The sequence below is a fragment of the Oncorhynchus masou genome, chromosome 19 (genome assembly GCF_036934945.1).
Source record: "Oncorhynchus masou masou isolate Uvic2021 chromosome 19, UVic_Omas_1.1, whole genome shotgun sequence".
Classification (NCBI taxonomy): Eukaryota; Metazoa; Chordata; class Actinopteri; order Salmoniformes; family Salmonidae; genus Oncorhynchus; species Oncorhynchus masou.
In genome coordinates, this window is record NC_088230.1 from 8,585,488 (window position 1) to 8,609,507 (window position 24,020).

General features: G+C 41.6%; 2 protein-coding genes across 2 annotated transcripts in view; both read right to left on the minus strand.

Annotated features, from left to right (window-relative positions):
- Window positions 1-606: 606 nt before the first annotated feature.
- On the minus strand, window positions 607-16,610 carry LOC135505758 (consortin-like). The gene is made up of 11 exons (XM_064924858.1): window positions 16,442-16,610; window positions 13,612-14,083; window positions 11,950-12,047; window positions 8,584-8,614; window positions 7,667-7,753; window positions 7,416-7,530; window positions 6,667-6,688; window positions 6,458-6,548; window positions 5,803-6,140; window positions 2,258-2,402; window positions 607-2,103 (listed from the first exon to the last, which is right to left on the minus strand). The coding sequence occupies exons 2-11, from the start codon at window positions 13,697-13,699 to the stop codon at window positions 1,895-1,897; spliced, it is 1,224 nt and encodes a 407-aa protein (XP_064780930.1). The 5' UTR covers window positions 13,700-14,083; window positions 16,442-16,610; the 3' UTR covers window positions 607-1,894.
- A 5,923-nt stretch (window positions 16,611-22,533) lies between these two features.
- LOC135505759 (kinesin-like protein KIF26B) overlaps window positions 22,534-24,020 on the minus strand; it is a 31,204-nt gene continuing 29,717 nt past the window's right edge. The window contains exons 14-15 of the mRNA XM_064924859.1: window positions 23,241-23,391; window positions 22,534-22,870 (exon numbers count right to left, since the gene is read on the minus strand). Coding sequence (XP_064780931.1) covers window positions 22,671-22,870; window positions 23,241-23,391 — 351 coding nt within the window. The 3' untranslated portion in view covers window positions 22,534-22,670. The remainder of the gene's footprint in view (window positions 22,871-23,240; window positions 23,392-24,020) is intronic.

The following is a 24,020-nucleotide window of genomic DNA, read 5'->3' on the forward strand; positions in this document are numbered from 1 at the left end:
GACTGCATTCAGGTAAACGCTGCAGATGTCACTTCAATATGAAATTACCTTTCAAATTATTTCTATCACGCAAATCTGTAACGCTCCACTGATACAGATTGAATAGCACTCTTGGAGAGCATATGGGAGGAAATATTACTTTTACCAGACACCAATGTCAGACAATGGATAGAAGATCTTGCCCATTAGAGTAAGTAGTATGTCATTAAGGGACATTCAATGCCAAACTGTGACTTTCTGTCTTGATTTCCTTCAAACACATTCACAGAACCAAGCACTAGGTTTAGAACAGGGTTCTCCAACTCTGGTCCTGGAAATCTACTGGGTGTGCAAAAAAGTAGTAAGTAGTTGCAAAGTTGCTAAAAATGGCTAAAGTTATCCGTGATGAGATTCGAACATGCAACCGTTGGATTGCTAGATGTTTGAGTTACCTTCCCTGTGTTGCTAGACTTTGAGTTGCCCACCCTCCCTCTCCACTTTCGTTTTTGCCTTAAGTAAACTTACGTCTTAAGCAGCCATACTGAACGTAACATATTATACTAATTTGAGTGTCCCCGGATTTGTTTACTATGTTACGTCTAGTCTGAGACCAGCCTGGACATACAGTAGATAAAAAGCAAACAAAGTTTATTCACCAAAGCAAGGAAATGGATTTGTATTGAATACATTAAAATAGACACATAGAATAAAAGACAAATGTATGGTTACAATACAATATTACATATTACATAACAATATTGACCAGCACAAAAAAGTTAACATAAGTTCTTGAAATATTGGAGTAATCAGTACAGTACTGAATATCATGACTACATTTAAATGCATTGCTGTACGAACATTAAACCTTGTTCATATTGTCATACCAAGAGCCATACATACAGTATCTTTCATGCATGTTTGTATTGATATTACTCTGTTTTCAACAAATGACTTAACAATGTGCCAATTCCAGAGAGCCATTCTTCCCAAATGACTTTCATTTGCAGTGGTCAACAACCTTGCATACCTTCAGAGGAATGTAAGAGCAATTCTAAACCCATGACTCCATGTAAAAAACAGCTGTAAAATATACAACGTGTAGGCTACATTTGACAAGTCAAGGAGTCGAGAAGACTTGTCATGAAAAACACAGAAATGTTGATAATAAAAAAAGTGTCCTTTCAATCCCCAAAATGTCTGTTTTTTATTGGCATACTGTACCCCAAATTTTACCACGAGGCTTTCAAATTCAGATAAACATCTTTACTGTTTATCTGAATTGTATCTGTTTTTCAGATAAACATCTTTACAAATTCAGATAAACCTATATTTTAAAAAAAATAAAAAAAATCCAACTAGAATATACTTTACAATGCTATGTTTTGTTCCTGTGTTTTGGGGAGCTCTTTTGTGCTGTGTCCATCTTGAGGTTAAAAACTTCTGGTCAAAAACAAGAGGAGGCAGTGTTCCGGAAACAGTTTGGTCTGCATATGAAATGTCAGTAGTTCAAAATGTCTGCACCTGTGCCTCCTGTGAGATCAATGCTCACAAGCCCGTTCACTCTATTTCAGACCCTATCCCAGAACTTCAATGACCTTCTCTAATTCATACTGGGACTAGGGTCAAGTGCTCCCTCTTGTCTCAGTCTCAGAGCAGTTCATACAGTATATAATACCCGCTTACCGAATCTATTCCCTGGCTTGGACAGTTTGGGGAGCCAGTGTCTGACTTCACCTAAAGCATTCTCTCCAACCAATAGTGTTACCAGTCTTACAGTATATTTTTGCTTGTCTTCCTCCTAGGGTTTCATAAGAGTCCCTAGACTATAGCAGTAGGTGGGCTTCTGTATAAGTCCATATACTGCTGCAGCAGGTGACTGACTGTATGTCCTTACTGCTCCGGTAGACTGTGCTGACTATGAGCGTATGGACAGCCAGTGTCTGAGCCCGTCCAGGAAGTGTCGTACTTGGACCACGTAAAAGTCCACGTTGTGAGAGAAGTCGGTGCAGATACTACTGTAGGTGTCCACTAGAGTGCAGTACAGAGCAGTCCCGCCCAGACTGATCACCACGGTTACTAAGCACAACAACAGCAGGATCAAACAAGAGTCTCCACCCACCTCCTCTGCACAGATAAAAAAAAAACACTTATTAATATGTTACTAATATCTTATTGTGTCTTTATTGAAGACACAGTATAAGAACTTATGTATAGAGTGTATGCGTGTGTGCATGTGTGTGTGTGAGAGAGAGAGGTGGTTAATCAGGCTGATCCATACCTGGTTCCATGCCATCCTCTGGCTCGCTGAAGCGCACCTTGCGTTTGGAGTTCTGTTTTGCTGCATCGGGACCCTCTGGGGGCAGGCCATCTAATGACGCCCTCCTCCTTTTCAGAATGGACACCAGGCCATCTGGTGAGGAGCTCTGCAGGGGAACAGAGTGATGTGGATAAGTGAGAATTAGAAACAGTGTGCAGTGAATAGCTTAAACATTTCTGTCTCTATACAGTACACTACTTTTGACCAGAGCCTTGTGTAATTAAAAACACAAAAATATGTTGTTTTAAGTCAGAAGTAAGCATTGTTCTGAAGCCAAAAAAATAAAGGAAATTCACATGAGCACCACAATGCCTACTCCATCCATGCTCTACCAAGGTTTTCCAGCACACAGCTTTGACCTACTACAGTAGCTATGTTGGTCTATTGTACTTCAAACAATGTGTATGCAGGTTGCTTATGATTCAAAACTTCTAAAATAGCAGAGGAGCTGGATGTTCCAGTGGAACCAGAAGATAAACAAGTGCATAGTGGGGCTCGGCGCTCCGTCAACCAGCTGGCATACACATTTCAGGGAACATTAAGCAGTGTGTCCTTGGGATGTACCATAGGGGTGGAGCACATCTGAAGGATGAGGGTTGGTCTCTCCAGTCTCCACTGTACTCTTCACCGTAGTAGCAAGACGGAGAAGAGTGCACAACCCCACAATTGGGGTTGTTCCTGCATGTGGGCATTCCTGCATCTGCAGGAACCTCTTTTATACCTTTATTGGTACATCTTTAAGCTAGGACTCTGGTACACAGGTGGGACCGCTCCAGTACAGTAGGTGGCGGTAATGCATCATAACGTTGGATGCCATCTGCCGATAAACCCCACAGAAGAAGAGGCGGGGGCACCAGTAGGGTTGTCGCCCCCAGAGAGCAAGGAGGGAGGCGCGCCCTTCTCAAATCGACGCAGTAAATCGCCCTGCTCTGTCATTTTGTTAACAAGGCAGCATGGTGCATCGTCCAGAAACATACAATATCTCTTTTCCATAAAAATAAATGTTTGAAATTCTAACTAGTTTTCATTGGGAAGGCAGATAAAAGCATTTTTAACAAAAGCAATCCCTTTTGCCTGGGAAAACACAGAATCCTAGTAATTACTACACATGCTTTAAATAGGTCACTTTTGTTTTTGAGCCAACTTCACACCGTTTGCTTTGAACATGGCACTTGGCTCACGTCCAGCAGGCAGCCTGGTTCCAAATCGAATGCAATCAACTTTCAGCCAATGCAAAACACGCTTACATTGGCACCTAGCCGGGATTATTCAAACCCCCAGAGGGTGGTAGTTACTAGGATTGTGTTCTCAAGCAAAAGGGATTGCTTTTGATAATAATGCTTTATCTGCCTTCCCAATGAAAATTAGTTAGAACATTTTAACATTTATTTTATGGAAAATATTTGGATTTTGTTGCTGTGGTAACTCTTCAGATTCCATGGTGTTGACATTAACACTTATGCTACGAACCCTGTCATAAACACATTATCTCGACACTATTTAAATAGACAGTCTGGTGATGAAAGGAAGCTTTTATTGTTGTTCATTCAGTCAGTAATGATTGAACACTTATTTATTTTGCTTGTTTAAAAGAATTGTCTAAAAGAGTTGATGTGTGCAAATTCGAATATAATGACAAGAATAAAATTGTATTGACAGAGGGAGCGTACTGAATCAATGCATAAGGTAAGGGCTGTAACGTTACATAGCTAAGCAAGACAGAATGACTATAGCGTATTGAGTAACGTTAGCTAACGTCAATGTTAAATGAGCAATGCCCATTGCATGTATTATCCATTAGCAGCGTGGCAGTTTCCCAAAGTATGGTGTTGACTATGAACTTTACTTAGCTAGCTAGCTGTGCATTGTTTGTGGAAGAATGTGGGATAGCTACAGTGCATTCGGGAATTATTCAGACCCCTTGACGACTTTATCCACATTTTGTTACATTACAGCCTTACTCTAAAATTGATTAAATACACATTTTTTCCTCATCAGTCAACACACTATACCCCATAACGACAAAGCGAAAACATATGTTTTTCCAATGTCTAAAAAAATAATTTAAAAAGACCTTATTTACATAAGTATTCAGACCCTTTGCTATGAGACTCGAAATTGAGCTCGGGTGAATCCTGTTTCCATGATGATTTGGAAAGGCAAACACCTGTCTATATATGGTCCCACTGTTGACAATGCATGTCAGAGCAAAAACCAAGCAATGGGGTCAAAGTGTCAAGGCCACTCCAGCCCACTCCAGGCACAAGACAGCCCGCTTGGAGTTTGCCAAAGGGCACCGAAAGGACTCTCAGACCATGAGAAACAAGATTCTCTGGTCTGATGAAACCAAGATTGAACTCTTTGGCCTGAATGCCAAGCGTCACATCTGGAGGAAAGCTGGCACCATCCCTAATGTGAAGCATGGTGATGGTAGCATCATGCTGTGGGGATGTTTTTTCAGCGGCAGGGACTGGGAGACTAGTCAGGATTGAGGCAAAGATGAACGGAGCAAAGTACAGAGAGATCCTTGATGAAAACCTGCTCCAGAGCACTCAGGACCTCAGACTGCGGCGAAGGTTTAGGTTTAGATATGACGTTAGGGAGATTTGAATTTAACATTGAGCTTCAACCAGTGCATATACTTTTGTGGGGGCCATCGCCCTGCCAAAATAATGCACCGTATAGGCAATAGGGAGCAATTTTAGACACCCTTAGAATGTATCTAGAGGTGAAACAAGTGCATGTTTGCACTACAAACTGCAATGATGTACAGCTCAGCGGAGTCATACACTATTGCACTGAAATTAGGTCATTGATAACACTGACAGTGTCATCCACGTCTATAAAATATAGGTAGGTCAGTTATATGGGGTCAATATGCGGAGATCAATAACAACACAGGATAATGCCTCAGGCAACAGATCTATTGTCAACCCAAGAGTGCTAGTATATCATATTCGGTTGTCTCTAGTGTCTCGTCTGACTTGTGTGGTTTCAGCAGTCACTACTAGACAAAACTGGGTTCAAATACTAGCCGGGCATGCTCAAGAAGGACCATAATTGCTCAACAAAGCCCTCCTAAACGTCATTGTCTGAACCATGTCTGACCTATTTCAGGATTTGTATGTGAACTACTTGTTCCAAATCTGTTGTGGCTCTTTAGTGACATCATAGCCTCTGTGTCCTGTCCTCAAACTTTCCACCCATGGCCACATCCCCGTAGTGTGGCTCAGCTCATGGAATTAAGTATCGAGCTCACGGGCAATTCACTAGTTACAGACCCAGCTCCTTTGCCAAGACATTTCTGTGCTCCCTTGAGCCTGTCCAAAGCTATCTCATTCCAAAATGTGTGTCCTCTATCAAACAAGACAGAGGGAGAGACAGCGATAGAGAGATCTAGACACACAAGAAGAGATAGAGAGAGAGAAAGATAAAGAGACAAAAAAGACAGAAAAGAGAGAGATAAACATGAGGCTGTTTAAGCCTCAGTCACAGTGTATTCTCACCTCCTCCACATGAGAGAGTTTGACCAGGTCTTTGGCTGAGGCTTGGGGAACCCCCGCTGGCCACTCCACCACTTGCACCTCCTCTTCTGGACTCTCCTCAAACACCTCCTCTTCATCCACCTCCTGCCCTTCCGCCTCCATCTCATCCACTCCTCCCTCCTCCACTCCTCCCTCCACCACTCCTCCCTCCACCACTCCTCCCTCCACCACTCCTCCCTCCACCACTCCTCCCTCCACCACTCCTCCCTCCTCCTCCTCAGCCATGGCAGAGTCAGCTCCTGTTGACGTGGTCTGCTCAAAATCCTCCTCACCCTGTCTTACAGGGTTGCTGCCTCTGACTGCAGAGAAAAGAGAAGTGTTGCTTACAATACTAGGCCTACTACTAATCACCTGGCTTCAGCATATAGAGCCCATAAGCACTTATTATAGATACTGACAGTCACACACACACGTATAGCTGAGGCAGTATGGGAGCATCATCTGGTATCAGATTCCATATTATGAGCCCTTATAGATTAGAACCCAATCTACACTCTGGGGCTTTCCAGTGAACAAAGAGGATGATATCATTTCCCTCCTATTCACATCTTTAGGCTAAGTGGCCATTCTATAATATTGATTTAGGGATTCATCTGATGGTGGTTTTTTTGTTTACCTTTTCCATGGTGGGATGGTGATTCTCTCTCATTCCTCTCACATTGCTCCTTGGTGTTGTGGTTGTCTTTCAACACTGTGTCTGCCATGCTCTAGAAAAAAAAACAGCTTTGTCATAAATGTCGCTCATGTCACAAACACACTAATCTTCTCTTAAAGTATAGACTAAGAAACGTCATCAAAAGGAGGGTGTGTAGTGCATTTTCTTACCTTTTCCGCACTAAGCATTGGCCTATTATGGAGAGACCGAGAGAAAGACAGACCGAGAGAGGGAGGGAGAGGAAGAGAGAGCGAGAGGGAGAGAGAGAGAAGAAGTCTGACTGGGTAAGCTGATGTTTAGAAGCCACTTGATTTAATTAATGTAAAGCTAGAATGACCGGAGGCCACTACAGTGACTGAGCATCTGGTATCCAGCTGAATCAATCTCCATCAAACCACAAGCTACCACAAGCCACAAGCTACTAACATACCAAGAGGCATGGGTGGGGTTCTGTGACTTGCATGAAAACATATCTGAGTCTATAGCTTAGTAGAGTAAGTAAAGACAAATATTTGAAAATCAAAGGAGTGTTATTTAATTAAGGGTTGGTTCATGTCTAGACAAGAACCACTAGCGTGCGATGGTATGTTCAAAGTTCAAACATAGGGTATAATCTGACATCAATCAAATGACTAGCTAATAAACCATTCATTATAAAGCATTCATGAATGAAAATATGCATTTAAATGAAGACAGTGTTTACTGATCCCCCTATGGAGCGGTAATATTGTGGGTGGTGACAGAATGTGACAAACTAAACTATCTAGACATGCTTTGCTTTCCCTTCTACTGCAGCAAGCAGTACTGCTACAAGTTATTGTCTAAGTCAATGTTTTGTGCATGTCGTCTCAGTTATAGTTATAGTATAAAATTGTGCTAGATCAGCACCCATGTTATGGTCCACCAGTATCTATCTCACCTCTGGTGCGTCCTGCAGATCTGGCTCAGTATTTCTATGTGTTCCTGTCCAATGCTGTTGGTTTCACCTGGTGAGATGCTCTCCGCTGCTCTGTTACACTTTCTACACTGGCTCTCTGGAAGCACACAGAACACACACACACATGCACACACAGAGTGGAATTCAAAGAATAACAGAGTTATATTTTGTCAGTCGTGTTCAGGTGAGTCTACGGTAGTGACAGAGCAGTTGTGTAGAGAAGAGTGCAGTACCCCAGTCTTCCTGCAGGGCAGTGAGGTTAGACAGGAGGCGCTCATGATATAGCCTCTCCAGCTGCAGGAACTGCACTGCCCACTGATCTTATAACCATCAGCAGTTAAGGAAAGAGGACACTACAAGAGCCCATAACACCTATCCCTGAAGCTGTCAACTCTGGTCCCCCCCCCAAAAAATAAAACAGGATCATACTAACAAACGTCAGACAAATATATACAGCATCTGATGTGGAGCTGGTGCTTGTGTGCGAAAACCAATAATTCAGAAAATGTATGACGCTATAAATAAATCTTGGAATTTTAAAGCTATTCCAGAGTATGTTCTCCTGCAGTTGACTCTGTGTGTGTGTGTGTGTGTGTGTGTGTGTGTGTGTGTGTGTGTGTGTGTGTGTGTGTGTGTGTGTGTGTGTGTGTGTGTGTGTGTGTGTGTGTGTGTGTGTGTGTGTGTGTGTGTGTGTGTGTGTGTGAATTATTACTTTCTTAGGCAAAACCTCTCGTGTAAGAGATTCTTGTCTCAATGGGAATGAATTGGATTACTACCAGTAGAACATATTTCCCTCATCAACAACCCCCAACTTCCACACCCAGTATTTACCAAAATCAAGGGAAATCCTGCAGGGAAATCAACCCATGAACCAACAGAACAAGCCAAGTAGTAACTACATTTTAACCCACCCTATAGAAACTAAAAAACTAAAAGTTAAAATTCCGTTCTGCCCAGCACACATGGAAACACTTACCACACCACTGCAGAAATATCATGTCCCTTTCCTTTTTCAAATGAAACAAGAGTGTCATCCTAAATCAGTCATCAAAGTCCCTGAAGCGTCAAAATAAAAAACACTGCTATTTAACTGCTGTTCAGATCTGACGGAGTGGAAATAAATATTGGCAATAAGCAATGGCAAGGATACATTCCTCTTCCAGGGAGTAGGCCTCCGCTATCTGTTAAGAAAGAGAAAGAGTGAGAGAAAAAAAATCATTAAACACTGACCTTCTTATTCTGTCACTTAGCTCACTTGCTCAGAATCAGACTTCAGTACAGTATGTCAGGTCCTTTATTTAACCGACCTGAAAATAAATAAACTTGAAAGATTAATTTAAAGTAATCAATGTAATTGAACTAGAAAGGTTTTACCCTAAAGAAAACTATTATTTTACTGTTGGCTATTGCATGGAAGGAAAATGTTTACCCCCGCGACAATTCAGTTTAGAACTAAGTGAAACCAATAAAGCCTTCTACATCCTTCAGCTGTTCAACTGAACTGTCAGACTAGATATCCTCCTGCTTGGTAATGAACTGATCTTAACAGCTATTAACGGCTACCGAAAACTAAAACAGTGCGACTTTCAACACATCTTGTATCTAAGCCAAGTCACTTGATGAACTTGAATATGGCTCAAGTTTTAACCTCAAGGATGAAACAATGCCATGAGATAACCTTAGACCACTTTCATGTTGCTCTGAAAGACTATATGAAGTCACTGTAGAGAAGGGATGGGCAACTTTGATTGGGGTCGGGTCCCCCAAAAAACAGAGCTGCAGTGGCTCGCGGGTCTGCTTACCCACCAGACCCATCCACACAAGCAGTCAAAGCTGGCCCTAGCCTTTTGGGGGCCCTCGGTTACATTTTGTTGCGGGCAAAACATTTTAGCGCCTCCCCCCTTCTTGACAGTGGTGAGGAAAAAGTATGTTTAACTTTTTTTCCCCTGCAACTCCACACATTTTGCCACAGGGTGTAGAGAAAAGGTTGTACCTCCAAAGCTAGTTTGCTTGAATTCCACAAATTTGCCATGAGCCGGAGAGAAGAAGATCTTACCCTTTTAGAACAAATTTCATGCAATATTACTCATTTTGCCATGGAGCATAGAGAAAATGTTTGTTTTAAAGTACATTTCCTGCAATTCTAAACATGTTGCCATAGGGTGGAGAGAAAATGCTTGCTGCTTTTTTCAATATTATATCTGAGTGAGAGTGTCTAACAAAATCAATAGGGGCCCCTCGGTCTGTTTAGATAGATTGGTAAGTTATTCTAGCCGGCTAAGACATTTTAGCTGACATGGGCCCCTTGAGTGACTCAGTGAATGACATAACAAGTGATAAACTGCTGATGCACGACCAAATTTCTAAATTGCACCTTGCTTATTCTACTATTCTAACTCTCAACAGTAAGTTGATACCCTGACTGAGTTCCAATTTTTTTGGGGGGGGGAAATTGATTTGCGGGCCTACGAAAGGGGGGCCACTGCCAGTTGTCCATCCCTGTTCTAGAGGATATATGCGAATAAAGGGTTTGAGTTATGTAAGGTAGGTTTTAAAGTGCTGAGATAATGCAATACCATCGCTATTACATTTCCATTAATTAAATAGTTTCACAAGCAGATATTCTCATTTTTAAATCCGAGAGAGAGAGAGAGCACAGATACTGTATATCAAAGCCTAAGATCACATTATACAGACAGACATACCAGGAGAAACATTTGACCTTGGACAATGACCTTTAAGGCATAAAGTCACATGCAAGAATGTATATGTGGTCCCTTGTGGCTCAGTTGGTGAAGCATGGTGCTTGCAAGGCCAGGGTTTTGGGTTAGATTCCCACGGGAGGACCACTTTTAAAAAGTATGAAAATGTATACACTCACTTCTGTAAGTCACTCTGGATAAGAGTGTCTGCTAAATGCCTAAAATATAAATGTAAAATGTTATAGCCTAGATTAGTGTATTACCCTGAGCTTTTCATGTTTATATGCACTGTTAAGGGCCTGTCAGTAGTTTAGCACCCCCTAGTGAAAGATTAAGTGCAGCAGTATAGAATTGACCTGTTTGTGTCATGTGACGGGAAGCAGTTTCAGAAGGGAAGCAACGTGTATGATGTGAACGTGTGACAGAGTAGTTACAAATCCTTCAACATCCTTTGCATTAGCTTTGTAAGGCGCAATGTCTGTAAGTACATTGTTTATTAACACAAGATAAAATGTTTATCACATGTAATGTTCATGTTTCTGTAAAAGGTTAAGAATTGAGTTAGCTACTTTGCATTGGCTTCAGTACTATTTCTCGAAAGGGACACCTAGCTTAGCAATATCAGGCATACATTTGCATTCCAGTAACTTGATTTTATATTTGACTTATTCCTTATTTTGCACATTTAGTGCAGTTATTGTGTAAAACATGAACTTTTGTGTTTGTTGCAGTTTCACACTGATTAAAGTAAACTTCCAAAACGGCATCCTGCTTCTCACGGAGTTATTTGAATGAGTGTTTAGCTAACTGGATAGCAGGATAAGGGCTACTGTACATTTAGGAAGTCAAGTATGTTCACACGACTGTGTATTGTTATTTTTGAACTTCACTCCCCTGTCCGTGTATAGAATAAATGAATGAATTAGTAAATTAATTAATGAAATAGTAGTCTGGAAGGATAGAACTATGACAAAAGATGGGACTCAGATGTAATGTGGCGAATAACGAGCTGTTTTACCTCAGATTGACCTATGACGCACGACAGAACTAAAACAACTGTGTCAGACAACTCTTCCTGTCCCTTTCTCAACTCTGTAGAGTGAACACAAACCAAAGAGGCAGACTGAATCTCTTCAAATGTCAATGCCTGTTTACCAGGATTTTATGTTGTTTTTTAATTCTCCATGTATGGGCATCTATTTTGTCCACATAACTGAAATGCAATCTCCTGGCGTACCTCTAGGCCAGTTATTCTTTCAATGCTCCACTGATTGTACCAGTTTGATCACAGAGCAACCCTTTCTTCTGTATCAGTGTATCAGACCTGTCCCAAAGGGCAACCAATTCCCTGCCTATTTAGAGCACTACTGTTGACCAGGGCCCAAAAGTAGTGCAATATGTAGGGAATAGGGTGCTATTTGGGATGCAGCTCTATCAGTGGGGCCTGTCTTTTTCTCGGGGAGTGTAAATAATAGCTGTCTCTTTGTTCCATGATGACCAGAACTGGCAAAGATAAAAACAACAACTGCAAGGCTATTACAGTACATTGAGGGCCAAAGCAAGTGTTCTTCCTGAATAGGATTGTATAACAAGTGTATAGAGTACAGTACATGATCATTGTAATCATGGGTACATCTTAAAGCTTGATTTACTCTCCCTACAAATTAAAAGACAAGGGAAAAGCAAGATGTTTCAGTGGCAAAACACATGTGACAGATGAGGATGAGATTTACTGTGCAAAACACAGTACAACCCACAGGACCAAACCACAGAGGAAAAGAACACAGAGGATTTGTGACGGTGAAAACACACACCTGGTGTAGAGTCTGTGGCAGCAGTGTGTGGTCACTGTGTTCTCCCAAAGACTGTAGTGAGGCTAGCAGGTCAGGGCTGGGGCCTGGGGGGGCACTTCCTGAAAACACACAATGTCAAGTGTAATTGACAGTTGATTAATAGGCATGTTTGATTTGACATTTTAAGGTTACTCTTAAAGGTCTTGTCATGGCAGCCATAGAGAGTGCTCTTCTTTTGAAACAGATTGAGGTAGGTGACACATGCAAATCTACACAGTAAATATGTATAATGTACACTAGTGATACATGGGTTGACTTGTACCCGGCAGTCCCGACGGATAGCGGGTTTAGGGTCATTAAATATTGTGTAGCGGGTGGGTGGCCTGCAGGTTGAATAAAGAGAAACAATACCTTTTTAAAAATCCATAAATGTATAATTATTGTGCAATTTATATCTATAGACTACACTGGGGGTTTTCTGTCATTATTTTAGGCTCTGGTATTAGTGTAAAAGGGCTTTAGGGCTTAGCTGTAGCCTACGCGCCAAATAGTTTACACAACCAATCGCCAAATAATGCTTTTGAGAGCGGGCAGAAAAAGTTAATGTCAATCCACCGAGGCAAAAAATGACAGTGTCGAAGTTTTATTTAACAAGACAAAAGCTGCGAAATGATAGTTGAAAAGAAAGAGAAGGAAGGGCCATAAAAGCAATGTTTGGAAAATATTTGGTGAAGTGGTAAAAGAGAATGATAGCAGTGCCCGCTGTGTTGTGCATGTTGATTGCGAGACGCTTTACAAACTCGACAGTCACAGAACGGGACATCAAATAGGCATGTCAAGGAAACTGTAGCCAACTGTTTAGATGGGTTAAATGGAAACTGATATCTGGACACTGGCTGTAGGTCTATAACCTCTCATATAGCCTTCCTAATAAATCCTGCAGAATTAAGCATTTCTTGCAGTAAAAGTATACACCAACTGTTGGCAAATTCTGGATTTAGGAACAGGAGTGGAGAAATATGATTTATTTACTTCTGCATCTTGAGCGAATGCAATGCCAAGTTAGATACCATATAGAGGTTCTGTCGTCATTATAAAAGCTGATAATATTTCAAGCACTTCGAAGCCGAAGTTAAATATTTTCAGAACTGAAATTTTATCAGAAACACGTTGAGTCGTTTTCATAGCTTTCGTTTTCCTTACACCAGGTCAAACTGATGTCTTTTGGACAGAAGATCTTTCCCATTAGTTTTTTTTGCATTCTTGTATTTTCTCCCCAGTCCCTAAAAGTTGAGCAAGAGTATATTTTGTATTTTAGGGCAGCATATAATGACATACGAGAAGCTACATGTATCTAATTATAGACAAGTTGACTAACAAATAGCCAACCAAAATGTCGGAAATTATAATCAGAAACGTATCTAAATCAGGCAACAAAAAAATCATGCACCCCCCTGTCAAAAAATAATTATGCTGTCTTTGACTGTAGCCTAACGCATTTTCTATATTTGCGGGTTAGGGTTGGGTGCATACCTCCTATTTTCACTTTATCACATATAGTCCGGCGGTTGAAAAGGGGTTATTAGCAATTGCGGGCAGGTGCGCGAGAAAAAAAAACAGCTGACCCGGGCACCGCTAATGTACACTTAAACTACTGTATGAGATCTGTACTGCTGTCGGCACCTGAGGCAGTCTCCGTGTTGTTTGCCTCCTCTCTCTGAGTCTTCTCAGTGTCTGGGTCTCTGGGGGGGCTGGTGCTCTTGTTGCCCATCCTCTCCCTCACAATGTTGTTCTCCACCAACTCACTGGTTCCCAAGAGGTGGGTCGGGCCCACAGAAGGGAGGTGGCTGGCTGCCACCTACTAGGACTGGATTCTGTCTAGCAACACGGATTTTATTTAGGCTACTCTATGGGTCACAGAAAACTAAAAAAATCTTTAGGTTAGCGTCCAGCTTGTTGTAGTTGGAGTTGGAAGAGTATAAGCAGAAGGTTGTGTCATCAGTGTAGATATACAGTCTATTATTCCACCTCAATCTCCTTTTTATGGTCTCCCTATGTTCTGGCCTCCTTGTTTGGAGTTGTTTGGGGCTCTCCCTGGTCCTTGAAATCCCTCTAGCAGGTCACCACGAAGCTTTTTCCTCTCCTCTTCAATACCCTGTTGGATTTAAACAGATTTGATAGTGTTAGCATCAGCGTGTCATTCTCAGCTTTGAGTTAGTGAGGAAACTGAATGTGCAGAAGAGTGGGAGTGAAATGCTAGTTATTTCTGCTGAGTTAATCTTTTCAGAGAGAACTCTTTGTGTTACAACCAGGACTTGCCTTCAGGCACAGAGAAGCTGTTACATCAGCCCGGCTGATTTTGAGAAACTTAAAATAACATATTTGTCTATTGGAAACCATAATGGCCATGTTACATCATCAACACATGGGGCTGCACACAGCGAGAGAGAAAGAGATGTACAGTGCATTCGGAAAGTATTCAGACCACTTCCCTTTTTCCTCATTTTGTTACATTACAGCCTTATTCTTAAATTGTTTTGTTTTTTAATCCTCATCAATCTACACACAATGATTAAACGAAAACAAAAATCTGAAATAGCAAAGCGGCTGAATACTTCTCAAAAAGCTATGAGACTCAAAATTGAGCTCCGGTGCATCCTGTTTTCATTGATAATCCTTGAGATGTTTCTACAACTTGATTAGAGTCCACCTCTGGTCAATTTGGAAAGGTCCAACAGTACATGTCAGAGCAAAAACCAAGCCATGAGGTTGAAGGAATTGTCTATAAAGCTCCGGAGACAGGATTGTGTCGAGGCAAAGATCTGGGGAAGGGTACCAAAAAATGGCTGCAGCATTGAAGGTCCCCAAGAACACAGTGGCCTTCCTAGATCTGGCCGCCCCGCCAAACTGAGCAATCGGGAAAGAAGGGCCTTAGTCAGGGAGTTGACCAAGAACCCAGTAGTCACTCTGACAGAGCTTCAGAGATCCTCTGTGGAGATGGGAGAACATTCCAGAAGGACAACCATCTCTGCAGCACTCCACCAATCAGTCCTTTATGGTAGAGTGGCCAGACAGAAGCCACTCCTCAGTAAAAGGCACGTGACAGCACGCTTGGAAAGGTACCTAAAGGACTCTCAGACCATAAGAAACAAAATTATTTAGTCTGATGAAGCCAAGATTAAACTCTTTGACCTGAATGCCAAGCGTTACGTCTGGAGGAAACATGGCACCATCCCTTCGGTGAAGCATGGTGGTGGCAGCATCATGCTGTGGGGATGTTTTTCAGTGGCAGGGACTGGGAGACTTGTCAGTATCAAGGGAAAGATGAACGACGCAAAAGTACAGCGAGATCCTTGATCAAAACCAGCTCCAGAGTGCTCAGGACCTCAGACTGGGGCAAAGGTTCACCTTCCAACAGGACAACGACCCTAAGTACACAGCCAAGACAACACGCAGGAATGGCTTCAGGAAAAGTCTATGAATGTCCTTGAGTGGTCCAGCCAGAGCCCGGACTTGAACCCAATCTAACATCTCTGGAGAGACCTGAAAATAGCTGTGCAGTGACACTCCCCATCCAACCTGACAGAGCTTAAGATGATTTGCAGAGAAGAATGGGAGAAACTCCCCAAATACAGCTGTGCCAAGCTTGTAGCGTCATACCCAAGAAAACTTGAGGCTGTAATCGCTGCCAAAGGTGCTTCAATAAAGTACTGAGTAAAGGGTCGCCACTCTTACATAGATTGAAGGTGACAAAATTCACAGATTTTGAATAACCATCCATGTTTGCATCCTCCAACCAGTAACCGATAAACTATAGTTATACACTGGTAGCAGAATTAACCTATATAAAAAAAATCATACCCCCAGGACACTTTAAAGGGTGTCTGTCTGTCTTTTGGGTTTTGAAGTCCCTCAGTCCAGCACCTGATTCCTTTTTTGTTCAAACTGGGCTGAAGCGCGTTCAGGTACAATTTCTTACCAGAATAATTCACCTTTTTAGTATAGAGTAGTATGTTTGGTTTTATAGCATACTTTGATCTCTTTCGTATGGCTATGTGTATTTTTATTTGATAAACGTTTACATCTCATTGCATTTACTCATGTTGCGAACCAATAGTGAAGAATTTATGCTGCAGCTGATGCTCCCTACTGTGCCTTATCCAGTCAGTGGCACTCAAGTGAGTCCAAGCCAAAACAAACATTTCATGTTGATTCAATTCATTGGAATACTGTAGCACATTATCAACGCAGTTTACACAGTAATAAACCGGCTACATGCGCTACAATGTTGCAATTCACAGTATACATTTTCTTACGCCAATTGCATGTTTATTATTCAGCAATGAAGATCAACTATTTCATCCTTTTCTATTGAATAAGCGAAATCAAGAAGCTATTCATGCGATATTTAGGCTATATACGCAAAAATGCTGTCATTATAATCATATTCGAAGACGGTAACCGTAAGTAAAAACGGCGGTACCCATCATCACGCGGATGTAACCATACTCACACATGCAAGATACTGTCCCGCTGTAAGCAAATAAAGGTTCGTGGTTGACAATCAGCTGAACGGTCATCCAGCTCAATCCATATCCCTTTTATTCTGAACACGATGTTCTAAAATGCACTTGATCTACAACCTTGAGTGTCACCATCTCTGCGGATCCATGGTTGTTTATGATCTAATCCGGGCATTTTCGGCCTTCGTCCAAAACTCATTGCGAAATATATAATTTTATTGTACAACAGAGGCAAGGGGGCCATCTTCTGGCAGCTGGTTGATGTCTAAACTTCCACACAGAGGTGGCCTGTAATTTACAGGGCTGGCACGTCAGTGTTAACATTTGGTTAAAATTGTTTCTCGATTTCGTTTAATAGCATCCCACTGGGCACAGACGTCAGTTTAACGTCTAGTTTTAATTTATAATTGGTATATTTGTCAACTAGCGTGAATTCAACGTGAAATCAACAAAAACATGTCACCATGTCATTGGATTTAGGTAAAAAGTTGGGTGAAAAAAATACAAAATTCCCTTACTTTGATTACTTTTCAAAATCCAATCAGTTTTCCACATTGATTCAAAGTCATCACATTAACTATTGTTTTTTTTAACCAGTTTTTGTCCAGTGAGATATGCCACTCTGGTTGTTGGAGCTATTTGTTGTATGGGGAATATGGGCTGCATCAAGGTGTATTTGTTCCTGTCGATGAATGTTCCATTCTCACAGGCACCTGAGCCTGTTTGGGGATGTGATTTCAATCACACTTCCCCCAATGGAATCTTTTTGTTTAAATACCCTGTACAGCAATACACCAATAGTTGTAGTCTGCCATAAAACCTTAAATATGAAGAAGGAGAAGAAGGTGCATTTGTGAGTAGCCTAAATCTGTCTTTGATGATAGCCAGTGCCTACCCAACCTCTGACCGCACTTCACTGGCTGGTAAATGTGGTTTATTGCCCATGCCCAGTAGTTACACAATGTGGAACAGTAGACTATTGGGTAAAATGTATCTCCTTTGAAACAGATGTTTTCAAATATCTATTGGAGAGCTTTGGTATCATTCTCATGGAAAGCTTATTCAATATCTGACACTTGATGTTGCGCTAGTGTGTCAGTAAGGTACTGTATCTGAGTCAGTGTTCTTCTCAGTGGCATGTAGCATGTACATCTTGGTGAGGCAAACTTACCCAATTATTTTTATGCATGCCAGCAAAGCCACTACACAACACAACACTAAACAATACATTAATTTCACTATAACAGTGACAAACGGTACCCACATACTGTTAACTACATAAATCTGTCCCAACAGCAGAGCTTTCTTTTCAGCACCATGGAGTGCATCCTTACCACTGTTACACCTTGCTATCAGCAGACCCTTGTCTGGCAGCAGAATAGTTCATTCAACCTCATGTACTGCCTTTTTTTAAAAACATAGCTGATATGGCTGACTTGCTGAAACAAATGTGATTTCTTCTGACAATTGAGAGGTACAAAATATGGCATAAGGGAACAATGAGCGGATAAGAGGCAATCCGTAAATTTGATTAAGACATTAATGAGCAAGTTAAGACTGATGTAGTCAGTATAACTATTTTTTTTAGCACTATTGAAATGTACAGCAACAAAATCAAAACATTGGCCGTTCTTACAGTATTCTCCCTGCACACCAAGTCAGAACGTAGGATAAGTAAATGGGGCATATAAGCAGACAATGAAAGCTACAATATTACAGTATTTTATTATAAAATTTCTCTAAAACAGGCTATAGGCTACATGTGCACAACAAAGTCAGAACAGTAAGCTAAGTTATGAGGGGAAAAGGGACCAAATTATTAGGGTGAGGCACATGAGCTACTAACAGTTTACTACACAACATACACTTAGTATTACTTTCTTAGCTACAGTATACATAGCTCTCTGGCATATTACATAATTTATGCAGCAGCATACAAGACATTTTTAGACTCACCTTGTTGTGCTGTGCTCACTTGAACAGGAAGATGGTGCGGCAGTCCTTCTTGTGGGCATATTTCGTCATAAAACTTTGTCATCAAAGTCTGGCATTCTCTGGATTTATGGTTCTTTCAAGACAACTGAGAACTCTGAAAAAACAAGGTCGAATCATGACGTCAGTGATCTTCAGGCCGGGGCTCTAAAAAGAGGCCAGAGTTCCCGACTTGGAATTCCGAGTTGGATGACCGTTCAAAACGTATTTGACCAGCTCGTTCTTTTCCATGTTCCCAATTGTCTTGAACTCACTGAAGTCTGAGATTTCCCAGTTCCGAGTTTCCAGTTGTTTTGAATGCGGCAGAATTCATGCTAAATTAACAGCATGGGCAATGTATTCAACCTTTTTCAACCTTTTCTGGCCCATGGTGTTGAATGTTTATCCTTTTAAGCTTGGGAAAGAGACCCTTAAACCCAGACTTGGACCACACACCCTCTCCACTGAATAGCAGGCTAGTGACTGCTTTGCAACCCTTGCAGTTAGACACTGATTCCTTCTAAACCATTCATTGTTGAATCTGCGATTTCTAACTTGTTGTGTAACGTTTATGTCCAATGGCCAATGAGCACCGATGCATTTTATCTGTAATTTCTCTCATATGACAAGGATAGAAAAATATTTGCCAGTAGTGATTCATGATGATGACTGCTTGCTAGCTAAGATTTTGAAAGTATGATGTTGACATGATCAGTCCAATCAAAGCTACGGTAGATATAACGTGATTTGACGTCACTTTACCTGTGGCCAATGACCTTGAGCCTTCTTGGATGGGCACTTCTAATGTAACCCTATGGCAGCACCCAGGGGGCTTGAATTCTAGAGCTCTCCTCGTTGATTTTGTGGTGACGTATTGTCCCCGTGAGTGAGAGAACACTGAGCCAATCACTGCACAACAAGAGAACATTACCAACCCCTGCGCTCCGTATTTTCCTCTGGCTGCCCCACCACCATAGAATGCAATGAGCTTGGCTGAAACATCTGCATTTTGGAGCTGCCATACTCAAGAAAGCAAAAAAGAGACCATGTTTGTATTATTATTTTTTACATTGTTTGCAAACTGATTTGTGACATATTATTAATGCCAAAATATCATGCAAAACAGGCACAAAAAAAATGTATTTAGATAAACAAGTGAGGCTCAGAACAGTTGGCCCCACCTGCCTTGAATGACAGGTCACCACTGGTTCTTCTAGCCTACTCCCATATGCTTGATACATCTGGTAGTCCTTAGGGCCCTCTGTCCCATGTACAATTGATTATTTAAAAATATGTACAGTATAGCCTTTGTGCCTATGTAGACAATATTTCTATAACTGGTCATTCAAAGTTCGGGGCGGCAGGGTAGCCTAGTGGCTAAGAGCGTTGGACTAGCAACCGGGAGGTTGCAAGTTCAAACCCCCAAGCTGACAAGGTACAAATCTGTCATTCTGCCCCTGAACAGGCAGTTAACCCACTGTTCCCAGGCTGTCATTGAAAATAAGAATTTGTTCTTAACTGACTTGCCTAGTTAAATAAAGGTAAAAATAAAAAAGTCTGAAATCCAACAGACACAGTGGGTTCATAGAAAGAGACGTTGAGAGACGTTCCCTCTTCCTTTCTGCCCTTTCTAAATATGAAAAAACATTTGTCCTGTTCACATCTGCATTGTTATCTTTGGGATGATTTGCAATGAGTCCTAAATGGCTGTGAAGTAGAGCAGAAAGAGGGAAATGCTGGGATGGGGAGCGATCCAGGGTGTGTGTGTGTAATGAGTCTGACTTTTCGAAGTGAACTCCAGCTGACTGCGCATCCTCATTAACTTCCCACTAGAAAACATTTGTAGCGACATCCACTAATGGCTAAGCTGCTTGCAATATATAACAATAATGTGGCTTAAACTTAACATCCTGCAATTGACTCAAATAGACTGTTAAACCCTGTAGATATGAAAGGAACATATACACTCAGTTTAACCAATGTAGTAATTGCATCGTCTTCTGATAGGCTAGGTGGAATTCTTTGCCATACTGCTTGGACCTATTCAGGCTTTTCAGATCCACGGGACAGACGGAGTGCATGGGGGAGCCTGGTCCCAGATCTGTTTGTGCGGTCTTGCCAACTCCTTCCAGATCACAGGAGGTTGGAGGCACCTTCATTAGGGAAAACAGGCTCGTGGTAATGACTGGAGCGGAATTAGTGGAATGGTATCAAATACAGAAAACACATTGTTTCCAGGTGTTTGATGCCATTCCATTTGCTCCGTTCCAGCCATTATTATGAGACGTTGTTCGCTCCTCAGCAGCCTCCACTGTTAGAGATTAAACCGATGTTGGACCAAGCTAGCCTAGGGGGGTAGGAGCTAGAGCTCCGTTTGGGATTCAGTGTTACTGTCATTCTCTGTGATAGTGTTTTGTCACCCTTCTCAAACGACTGTTTAAAACAGTGTAGTCTGTGTTGGCATTAATAACAACACAAGCCAAGCCTCCAGCTCTCAGTCATTGGACTCGGGTGAAGGAACAAAACACAAGGGGTACACAACCACTTTAGGACAGTTTATCCTTTGTCATTGAAGTTAAAGGATACAGTAGGGCAATACCATAATAAATACAGAGAAGTATGAAGATGTAGGTTATAAAGACTTGACATACGACATGCTGATACTGTAAATAGGATTCATAAAATGGACATCATGGAGTGTGTGTGTGTGTGTGTGTGTGTGTGTGTGTGTGTGTGTGTGTGTGTGTGTGTGTGTGTGTGTGTGTGTGTGTGTGTGTGTGCGTGTGCGTGTGTGTGAGAGTGTATGTTAAAAATGTAACACTCATATACGTTAGATAAGTATTCACCCCCTGACTAAATACATGTTAGAAACAACTTTGGCAGTGATTACAAAGGTGAGTCAGCTTGGCTTAGTCTCTAAGAGCTTTGCACACCTGAATTGTGCAATATTTCCCCATTATTCTTTTCAAAATGATTCAAGCTCTGTCAAGGTGTTGGGGTCATGGCTACACAGCAAAAGTTTTATCCTGAAAACTCCCTAGTTTTTGCCAATGTCAAGTATCCTCGGGTGATACCATGATGCAGCCAACACTGTGCTTGAATATAAGGAGGCAGTTACTTAGTGATGTGTTGTGTTGAATTTGCCCCAAACATAAGGCTTTGCATTTAGGCCAAAAAGTGTATTCCTTTACAATCACCAATGGCCTCATGGTGACATCCCTGAGCAGGTTCATTCCTGTCCTGCAGCTCAGTTCAGAAGGACGACTGTATCTTTGATGCGTCTGGGTGGTTTAATATATAATCCACAGCATAATTATTAATTTGACCATGCTTAAAGAGATACTCAATGTCTGATTTGTTATTGTTACCCATCTACCAATCACTACCCTTCTTTATGAGGCTTTTGAAAAGCTTGCTGGACTTTGTAGTTGAATCTGTGCTTGAAATTCAATACTTGACTGAGTGGCCTTACAGATGTTGTATGTATGGGGGACAGAGGAAGGGGTAGTAAGTATCCTTACCTTGTGCAAGACGAAACAGCTCATAGGGCAGGACCCTATCTTCTGTTTCTATAGCGTGAGGCCACTGAGTTGGTACACAGGAAGGGGTAGTCATTAAAAAATCATGTCCATTCCTCTTTCGCACATAGTGTGTCCATGTATCTTATGTGATTTGTTGTGCCAAATTTGACTACTGAACTCATTTAGGCTTACCTAAACAAAGGGGGGAATACTTATGCAACTATATTTCAGTTATTTAATTTGTATTCATTTGTAAACATTTGCACTATTTTCTTTTCACTTTGACATTATGGATTATTTTGTGTAAATCAGTTAAATCCATTTCAATCCCACTTTGTAATGTAACAAAAGGTGGAAAAAAATTCAAGGGGGCAAATACCTGTATCGTGTGTCAGAAGAACATGCACCATTCGGAGTGAGAGTGCTCTGTAGTATTCAGAGATGCTGATTCCACTCCCTCTTATTCAGGAGAAGTCAACACTGAGTGATACTTCTCACTACTGTTAGGGAGTTGAAATACAAATACCTGTGTATGTTTTCAAGTGGAATTCAGATAAGCGTAAAAAGACGGTGGTATTCCATTAATGGCCTTCTCTCTCTCTCTCTCTCTCTCTCTCTCTCTCTCTCTCTCTCTCTCTCTCTCTCTCTCTCTCTCTCTCTCTCTCTCTCTCTCTTTGTAAATCTCTCTCTTTGTACATCTATTAACAACAATGGGAACAAAATGACACTAAATTCCCATGAATCCTTGCTGCTGTTCCGTCCGACGGCGTCTCCGTGCTTGCCGCCGCTTGGTGGCGATGTCGAAGCACGTGACCATCATGACGTTGGCCTTGCAGAGGTTGACCTTGCTCTCCAGCCTCGCCGTGACCACCTCCAATGCTTCCAGGTGTTCCAGGGAGTCAACCTCAAACGTCTGCCACAGGTCAACTACACAAACACAACACAGTGATCAGTGATGACAGGCCACCAAATTAGCATGATCAAAAACTGCCTATTTCAGCTAGCCATCATCTTAATATAAAATGAACTACAGAGGCCTCTCAGGATCAACATTAGCCACACAACACCCTTACAAATATACCAGACAAGGACATGAGATAAGAGGAGAGGCAATCAGGGAAGGGAATATCTTATTATACCGGTTCTATGGCAATACGAAGACTCCATGCAATGGCTGCTATTGCATTGGTCAATAATGAAAAGATGATTGTTCACACCTTGTAGTGTAAGTCCAGTTGCTTAGAGAAATAACCTGACGAGTTAATGAATTGCTGATTACTCTATAGTAAAAACTTACACTCTTGGTTCCATTTCCCTGGCTCCAGCATGAGATTCTGTTTGGCCAGCACCAGCTCTCTCTTCAGGCTGTTATACTTGGCTCTCACCTCTTCAATCCTCTGCTGACGGTGCTCCAGGAACTTGAGTTTGGCACTGAAGCAGGCTATTCCCTGTTAACAACAACACAGCCAAGGACAATGAGAGCTTCAGCTACACATCCATTTACACAGAGAAGAGCCTCTTCAGAACAACAAGCCTTATATTATGGATGCAAGCCATTTTCTTAGGTTAGTTCATAGTGTATGTGTATTGTATTTAAATACAAAAGTATATACAAAAACATTTTTTTAATCGAGCACACAGCCATGCAATCTTCATAGACAAACATTGGCAGTAGAATGGCTCGTACTGAAGAGCTCAGTGACTTTCGACGTGGCACCATCTTAGGATGCCACCTTTCCAACAAGTCCATTTCTGCCCTGTTATTGTGAAGTGGAAACGTCTAGGAGCAAGAACGGCTCAGCCGTAAAGTGGCAGGCCACACAAGCTCATAAAATGGGACAGCCGAGTGCTGAACTGTGTAGCGTGTAAAAATCATCTGTCCTTGGTTGCAACACTTACTAGCGAGTTCCAAACTACCTCTGGAAGCAACGTCATAACAATAACCGTTCGTTGGAAGCTTCATTAAATGGGTATGTACTGCACTTGGACTTTATACATGCAATGCATTGTATGCTTGCATTGTAACTTTGCCATTGTTCTTGAGTTGTGTTTGGCTATTTATGTGTTTGTACACAAA